The following is a 9255-nucleotide window of genomic DNA, read 5'->3' as shown; positions in this document are numbered from 1 at the left end:
AAAAAAAAAATAGCCAGGCGTTGTGCCGGGCACCTGTGGTCCCAGCTATTTGGGAGGTGGAGGCAGGAGACTCACTTGAGCCCAGGAGTTGGAGGTTGCTATGAGCTATGATGCCACAGCACTCTACCCAGGGGGACAGCTTGAGGCTCTGTCTCAAAAAAAAATAATAATAAATATAGAAATACTGTTGAAGTGGTAAGAACTATAGCAAAAAATAGACCCCAGGAGGCATCTAAATAAGACCACTAGATAACTTCTGAACTAGCCCCCAGCTCTTGCAAGCATTTAGACCTGGTTTGGACAAATCATTTTGATTTTTTTCTTAATAATAACCTGAAAGGAAAAAAGATTTTTGGCTGACACTTTGAATTTTTAAATATTTGGAAGAGTAAATTTTAAAACACAGCATGAGATAAAGAAAAGATGTTTTGAGACCTAATTGGGCCTATAAGGGCTACCAGCATGTAACCACCGTGCTAAGAATCATTCTTTTTCTGGATGCTGGTTGCTTAGCTTATTGTAACATTAGCTACTCAGGTGGCTCTTGGTTTGGGGAGAACAAATTATCAAACAAGATTTAAAACAATGAAAGAGAGCAAAGGAAACACTTCTTTATTCTCCTTCCTCTTTAGAGGTATAAATGTTATCCAATAACGTCCGATCTATTTATTAGCTGGGAGTGAATGAATAGTTTTAAATTTTTTCTAAGGGCTTTCCCACATTTATCAGCCTGGATTCATGCAACTAACTCTTGAATGATCACTAGTAAGTCGTGATGATTTTTTTTTTCTGCAAAAATGCAATGTCCAGATCTGGAGTTATAAAAACCCCACATCTGTTGGTTGGTTTTCCTAGGTCCAGGGGCACTTAGTGATAAAGTCAGACTTGATGACATTGTTGGGCTTGTAGGGAAGAAATGAAAACACTTAAGATAGCAACACATTGTTATAACCATGGTGCTTTCTAAGTAAATAAACTCAGTGAAATAACAATGTGATTCCCAAACCTTGAAATTTTTTCCAAAAGCTCTGAAGCTAAAAGGTCCTGTTTAACCCTGTGAAATTCCACATTAGGTTATTTATTATTTATCATAATAAAATAATAAATAAGTTGAAAAGCCCTTGAAAATCGTAAATTACTGTACTAATTGTGATATCAATATTATTTTGATTGTTGCCACTGTTCTTAGAATGTACTAGTCACAATGGGTGAGGAAATAACTCTCAATAGTTTTTCATCGGTTTCTCTAACTGAAATAGAGATTCTGCCACTAGTGACATTCAAGGAAACAATCGTATATTGAGCAATTACTACTTCAATGCTTCACATTGAAAAAAAAAAATCTGTTAAGCTGACTTAAACATAGTATTTGGAGAATACAAATTAGGGTGCTAAGCAGTCTTCCTTTGTCATGTATGCCAAAAATTCTTCCTCACCCAAAAGAATATGTTCTCTATCCAATCTTGATTTATAGAACTTCGGTATTATACTATTTTCCACTGTTTGTAAACACTGAATATTCATTTGCTCTTCATTTTCTACATGTTTAGTTATTCATCCAATATCCAGGTTTTCTTCCAAAGCTTGATGATTGTTTTTAAAGTATACTTTATTCTCATGCATGTATTTATTAATTAAAACACCACATATGGAACCTCTACTATGGAAACAGCATTGTTCTGGAGGCTCTAAAAATACAGATGGTGTAACAACTCCAATCCCTTAGGACTTCTTGTCTCTGCCATCTCCTGGGGCTTGGTTAGTACTGTCTTCAGCCTGGGGCTGCACCAATTCTAGACATCATGATTGCACATTACTAGGACCCGAGGAAGAATAGTAATCAGCCTTTTCATTTTGTGTACTTGCTTCACAAGAAGAGAACTTCTCGTGGATGCCCCCACATACTTTTCCCCAGCAGCACTGACCAGATTGGTTCATACATCCTATCACCAACCAGTCAGAGGCTGGAGCAGTGATTACCAGGACTGGGGCCTAGACAGGTCCTGTGTAGAAGAATGGCACTGGTGAATCAGTTGCTGCACTCATCAGAGAACAGTGGGGAGTCTTAGTGTAGGACACCTTCTGTTGAAATTTCTCGGTTCCCGTCATCCCATTTTAATTGTGAAGTGTCCAGCATATTATAATCAGTGGAAAGAATGTAAGCCAGCATGGTGATCCCCAAGTCTAAGTTGCTCCAAATGAATGGATATATCTTGAGCCTCTTGACCTTTTGTCCTGTGTCACTGTGACCCCAAAGTCTCAGTAGTGAGATTATTATACTCCGCTTTTTGACTAAAACCAAACTATACCCCTAGCGATTGCCACAGACCCTTCCTAACATTGGTTCCAGCTCAGTTTCTCCAAGCCTTGGCAATAGAACAAACTGAAAATAAATTTTAATGCAAAAATGTATTTATGTCCGTAGGCTGTTTGAGCTTGATGGTGATCGCAAAGCTAACGACAGTGGCCATTTCCCTTTTAGTTTCATAAAATAAACAACCAAATTGGAATTTCTAAGATATTTAATATGAAGAAATGGGGATAGAAGGTGATGGAAACTAGAAGAGTGGCCTTATGGCTGAGTGGAAGCTTGAGGGAGTCAGATGTGAACTGAGTGAAGGTCACACCGGGGAGCATTCCTGCATCCTGTGTTAACCCACCACTGTCCAATCAGAGGGAACGCATTAAGTTTCACAAAGAATTTGAAAGCCATCTCAATTTCAGGCTAATTTATGATATCAAGGCACCAAAAAGTCGTAACCTAAGCTAAGGTTTCCTTTTGCATTTTTGGCTTAACCACTGGGGCTTCTGTGAAACCTTTCCAACATAGCAAATTTTCATAGCAAAGTCCACTTAAATAGATTTGGCCAGGAAGGGAGCTCTGGGGGAGAGAGCAAGTCTCCTTGGAGTGGTCAGTGAGAGGAGGAAGCAGCAGAGGTAGGCTTCGGAAAGGCCCAAGGCCCAGAAATGGAAGACGGTGCCCAGAAGATGCCCATATAGTGATTCGATCTCCAGTAACAGCGTATGTCTACAAAAGGTGTTTTAGTTCAGCCCTGAACTAAAGGCTGAACTATAGGCTATTTGGTTATATCCCAGAACTGTAGTAACCTACGCACACTTACGTTCTAAAGGACTCAAAGCATTCATTGTCAGGGATTAAGAAGTTATAAAAATGCAGATTAATTTTACCATTATCATTGCATCAGCTTGCAAGTTGGTGGGGAATAGAAACTGCTCAAAAGTTTTTATAGGCTTAAATATCTACCAAAATAAGTGTCCTAGGTGAAGAAGGATAAACTCAGTACTTTGAAAGGAACTAATTCACTGACAGTAACAACGGTGGCATTGAGTAAGAGAATTAGATCATCTGTGATCGATTCAGAATCTATCCACATTTGTCAGTTGTTTTTTTCTTTCAGTTTTGCCCAGGGCCGGGCTTGAACCTACCACCCTTGGTATATGGGGCCTGGCACTCTACTCCTTGAGCCATGGGCGCTGCCCTCATTTGTTGGGTTTTTACCTCAACCTTAAATGCTTTAGCTCTGATCCACTTCTTTGCATTAAACTTCAGTAGTTCATGTGAAAGTTGTGTGCTGAACAGGTCTAATGCTAATAAGCAGCAACTATAGGAAATGCTTGGTCATTTATGTGCAAGCCACGAGCATTAATTTAATCAATGGTTTGGGGCGGCGCCTGTGGCTCAAAGGAGTAGGGCACCGGCCCCATATGCTGAAGGTGGCGGGTTCAAACCCAGCTGGCCAAAAATTAAAAAAAAAAAAAAATCATGGTTTGACTCACCATGAGCTAAAATAAGGTCACTCAGTACCCTCAAAGAAACTTAAGTGACAGTTGAATCACAACCCATTGCCAGAAAAGCAAAATTAAGATGGTGAGCCAAACACCCTTCGCAAAGCACTTCCATAATTTTCTGTAACAAGTAATATAACTTATTTGTGAAAACCTTGGAAACATCTGCCACCCAAGAGAGGGTTCATTCAAATAGAACTTTCACTGGAAAAACACCATAACTTCAAACAACAAGCAAGATTGATTTCATGCCTTAGTCCCGCAAAATCTCTAGTGCTTTATCTGAATCTTATTACTTTATGTCTATTTAATCCAAATATAAGCATTGGTTCCGAAACTCATAGTTCTCATTCATCAGTAGCCGTTGGGAAGAAATAGGAGAAAAGCAAATTAGTGACCGACAGGTAATTCCTGTGGCTGGTAGGATTCATTGGTCCATGGTGACAATGACAGTCCCATAGGAGCTCTTCCCTTCCCCCCCCCCCACATTACTATGTCAAGTGCCCATATGTCAGACCCATGTTATGGAGCAGAGAGAGAGAGAGACGGCCTCTATACCAAGGAAGCTCAACATCACAGAGAAACATGAGTAAGGAGAAAAGTTCAGATTTCACTGTGATACGGGAAAAGTAACTCCTACATAGTAGCATCTGAGTTCTTTGAAAGCTCACACATGATTTGCACATAGTCAAGTTTTGCTTTCTGGTGCTTGTCTGATTAAAAGAAGGCTTTTAAGATAGACAGTGAGAACTGGCAGATTTGGGGATCTGACCTCAAACTATTCCATTCATGAATTTAACACTCTCTTCTTCTGTTCTCTACAGGAATTTAGATATGATCGTTTCATCGAAGATGGTAAGAAGAAAACCACTTTTTATAAAAGAGGGAAAAAGCTAAAGTCTTACCTGATGCCATTTGGAACTGGAACCACCAAATGTCCAGGCCGATTTTTCGCAGTTTTGGAAATAAAGATAGTGTTGATTGTACTTTTAACTTACTTTGATTTAGAATTAATTGATGATAAGCCTGTGAAACCAAACTACAACCGCTTGTTATTTGGAATTGAGTATCCAGATTCTGAGGTTTTATTTAGGTACAGGGCAAAATCTTAGAGAAGCCAAAACAAAAGAAAAGAAGTCTGTCAAAATTAACCCAAATGTCCAAGAACATCTGTTTGTTTTGAATTTCTGCAAATGTAATTGCTTTGTTTATTTGTTTAAAATGTGCCAATTTCTATTTGATCTGAGGTCAGTTCAGTTTTTACTTGGTCACAAAGCTTATCATAAAATAAACCAGGATGGTGGCATGAAAATGGATATCAAAATAAACTTATGATAAACTCAAAATAGTTATTTTTACTTTCTGTTTACTGTGATTTTCACCTGTTATAATAAATGTACCTTCCATCAATGGATTTGGCACTGCGATTTTTTCAGAAGTCACTGAAGATTCTTCTGTAATATGTAAAATTGCAATTTGTGTACTACTGGAAAATTGTGCTAGAAATGGGCACAGTCTAACAAGTTCCAAATTCTCAGAGAAGGAAATTAAATTTCCATGAGCTACATTGGATGAAAATGTTCCTTTCAAGTATAATATCAATAATATCTATGTTGCCAGGGTATGTTTACATTAAATGAGTTTTGCAGTAGATTAAATGCTTCAACTTCACTTCAATATTTAATCATCTATAAATGCTCTTTATTGCTTTGTATATTATGGCTCAATAGAATAGAATTTCTTGTCATACACATATAAGACCTCTCCTGTTCAAGTTAGGCACTGATAAGGTTTAATGTATGAGAAAACACAAAACCTATTATATATTCAGCAACTGCCCTGGACAGTAGAATTCGGTTTATTTTAGTAGTGAATGTTGAAATCATTACAGCGCTGGATTGTAGCATGTGGCCTTAATGTAAACTGTGAGGGTTATACCAACATTGCAATTAACCCTTCCCTAAATGCTTCCATTTATATGAACTGAGAAACTAGGTAGCAGTATTTATTCTCGACATCTGACCTTTTGGACATGCAGTTTATGTGTAATATTTTGAATTACAACATTACATAATGCAGTGTAATTTCATATGACATGAACCCTTGTGTCAACGATTCAAACATGTAGTATCAGAGAACCCTTGTGTCAGTGATTCAAAAATATGTAATACCAAATGATTAGTATCTGACATAAACTATGATACAATATACCAATAGGCAAAGTAGGTAATAAAGCCCAGTTAATTCATGTTGTATTAATTTGCTACTGTGTTTAAAAAAGGAATTGATGTTTTAAAATAACATTATAAAATAATTAATAAGTAAATAAGATATTTTAGCATTTATTTGCTCCTTCCTTAAGTACGTGCTCTGAATGTTCTGTTACCTGCTTGATTTTCTGATTAAGCTCTTGAAAAATGCATTCATATTGGCTCAGCGCCTGTGGCTCAAGTGGCTAAGGCGCCAGCCACCTACACCTAAGGTGGCGGGTTCGAATCCAGCCCAGGCCCGCCAAACAACAATGACAGCTGCAACCAAAAAATAGCCAGGCGTAGTGGTGGGCGCCTGTGGTCCCAGCTACTTGGGAGGCTGAGACAGGAGACTCGCTTGAGCCCAGGAGTTGGAGGTTGCTGTGAGCTGTGATGCCACAGCACTTTACCCAGGGGGAGAGCTTGAGGCTCTGTCTCAAAAAAAAAAAAATACATTCATATTACTTTATACAACACAGTATTCTAGAATGCGTCCACCCACCATAGTTTAATGATCACTTCACCCAGTGATGGATACTGTCAGTAGGACAGTTAAAATGGAAGAGGAACCAAAGCAGAACTTAAGATTCTTCCCTCACCTGCCCTCGGCCCTGGGCTGCTACATACCCTGTCCCCAATCCCTGCCCTCCCTTCCACACATGTCATCCATGAAAACCTTCACTCTCCCTAAGATGTTCTAAATTTGCTGTGTTCCATGCTCAGGTCCATTCAACCCTCTCCATTCTGTGAGGTCTCCAAGGTTGATTTTGAGTCAGCTTCCAACCTGGTGGGCCTGATTTTCCATTCCACTGAGTTCGCCAAATTCAAATGATTACATTTTTCAGTTTGAAAATTCCTTTTTGTTTTCCAGCCTGTGGGTCATTTTTGATAATATCTTGTTCATTCATCATGCACTCAATATTTTTTCATTTATTTATTCATATTAAGCAAACATCTTACATTCTGTGCTAGATATTTCCAAATCGTTAGTGTTTTGTAGACATGATTCTGGATTTATGTGTTTATTTTTCCCTTCTCTTGTATTTGGGATGGCTTGTTTACTGAGCCCATGTTCCCTGGAACTTTATATCTAAAAATCTTTTAGGATGTGAATTTGAAGTTTATTCTTCCAAGGAGAATTTATGTTTGCTTTTGCTCTACTGCTGATGTTACTTCCCAACGATCACTTTAAATTTTCCACTTGATAATCTGGGAGTGAGGAGGTCAGGCTACATAGGCATTATGGTTTCTAGCCCTAAATCAGGTAGAATGCCATTCTTCATTATTAAGAATTGACAGGACACACTTGGGGGCGGGGGGAGGTGCCTTTGTTTGTTTTTACCTAGAGCCAAGGCTGAGACAGGCAGGTATAACTACAGCCTTGCTCTGTAGAGTGAAATTTCTCTCTAGCTCACCTTGTATGTTGGCTCTGCAGGCTCTTGGCCTTATGCAGAGGTCTTGGATTTGGAGCATGCGTATGCACTGTGCATGCCCAGTTTGGGCTGCCACAAAGCATAATCTGTCCATCTCTGTACTGGAGTATTTAATCCGCCATATTGTCTGAACTAGAAACCTCCATCTTCCTTAAATTCAACTTATGAGTACATTTTTGTGATACTACAGCAGAGAAAACACAGGAAATTACTCCATTCTAATTTCTGTTTCATTTATAATTAGAAGTGTGTACTGAAATTTAGAATAGAAAGTTAGAATAAGTAAAATCATCAAGAAAAGGAATAGATAGTAAAACCAAAATAAAACACTTGACTCTTATGACAGACTTCAATCCGGTAACTAAATTGTGCTTATGAATAGAAAAACTATCATGGAGAAATCAGTTAAAAGGCATGGATTCTATCCATAATGTTGCCTCTCAGTGCTTGGGTGTCCTTATTTTCAAAATAAAACTATGGCCTTTTAGACATAAGGTTCATCATCAGGATTAAACACAGAAACATTTGTGAATTTATTTTGAAAAGTGTAATGCAATATACAAATATAAAATTTAACAGAGATACGTAGTGCCTTTTAAAAATTGCTGTTTGTGTATTTGTTAAGGGGAATACATTAGTTCATTATGAGTTCATTAGTTAATTCATTATTCATTTTTTCAGCCAAATATTTATCAGCCATTTCCTCTACTACAGATAGGATGCCAAACGCTGGATTTCCCTTTTCCTTTAAGAACGCACAATTTGTTCTAGAAAATAACATATACACAACTAATTTATTATAATGCAGTTACAAGTAATAAACTCATCTCTTCAAAGTTATTTTATAATTCAGATTTATTAGTAGCTCTAGTTAAACCCCTTACCAGTCATTTTGAAGCAATGTCCTATAAGGAAAAATCACTGTGTATTTAATTACAGTATGTATGTATTAAAGCCACATACAACGTATTGTGATAATATGATGAAATATTGTGATTTAATTACAGTATGTATGTATTAAAGCCACATACAACATATTGTGATAATATGATAAAATAACCAAACAAAATGCAGTCATTGATTGCGGTTTCAGAATCTTTTTAAAACTCAAGTATATGTTGTAAAAATTGATCTTTTTATTTTACATCTAAATTTTATTTTTAGAGCTTCACCTAAATTTCAAGTTCACCTAAAGCAAATAGGAAATGGATATACAAGGTATTTTTTTTATATAAATAACCAACAGTAAGGAAGCATTTGGTTAGCGAAAATTAAAGCCCCACAGGAGAAAAAGCTATTCATCACAAGCAAGCTAGTCAACAACCTAGAAGAAACTTTTATCTGATTTGTTTTGGGTTTCCTGGCATATTTCCTTGGGTCATCTCCATTTTACCAATGTTTAGGGGTCACACATCTAAGGCAAAGGAGCTTCCAGATTCAAAATTTACATGGTAACTTATGCTTATTTTAATTGTAAAAAATAATTTGGGTAACATTTCCTGTAAGCATCTTCTAACTTAAAGGTGGAATCTTAAGTGTTCAAAGGCCCGTTCGGCGCCTGTAGCTCAGCGGCTAGGGTGCCAGCCACATACACCAGAGCTGGCAGGTTCAAACCCAGCCCGGGCCTGCCAAACAGCAATGACAACTACAACCGAAAAACAGCCCAGTGTTGTGGCAGATGCCTGTAGTCCACCTACTTGGGAGGCCTAGGCAAGAGAATTGCTTAAGCCCAAGAGTTTGAGGTTGCTGTGAGCTGTGACTCTACC

The 9255-nt window shown here is 37.8% G+C and overlaps 1 protein-coding gene across 1 annotated transcript in view; it reads left to right on the top strand.

Moving 5' to 3' along the window:
- The window catches only part of LOC100945075 (25-hydroxycholesterol 7-alpha-hydroxylase), a 180300-nt gene extending 174840 nt beyond the window's left edge, over window positions 1-5460 (top strand). The window contains exon 6 of the mRNA XM_012809816.2: window positions 4632-5460. Coding sequence (XP_012665270.1) covers window positions 4632-4919 — 288 coding nt within the window. The 3' untranslated portion in view covers window positions 4920-5460. The remainder of the gene's footprint in view (window positions 1-4631) is intronic.
- Window positions 5461-9255: the final 3795 nt, after the last annotated feature.

This window comes from Otolemur garnettii, unplaced genomic scaffold (assembly GCF_000181295.1).
Source record: "Otolemur garnettii isolate 467f Iridium unplaced genomic scaffold, OtoGar3 scaffold00113, whole genome shotgun sequence".
Lineage (NCBI taxonomy): Eukaryota > Metazoa > Chordata > Mammalia > Primates > Galagidae > Otolemur > Otolemur garnettii.
The sequence above is the reverse complement of the archived record's forward strand: the minus strand, read 5'-3'. Positions and strand labels throughout refer to the sequence as shown.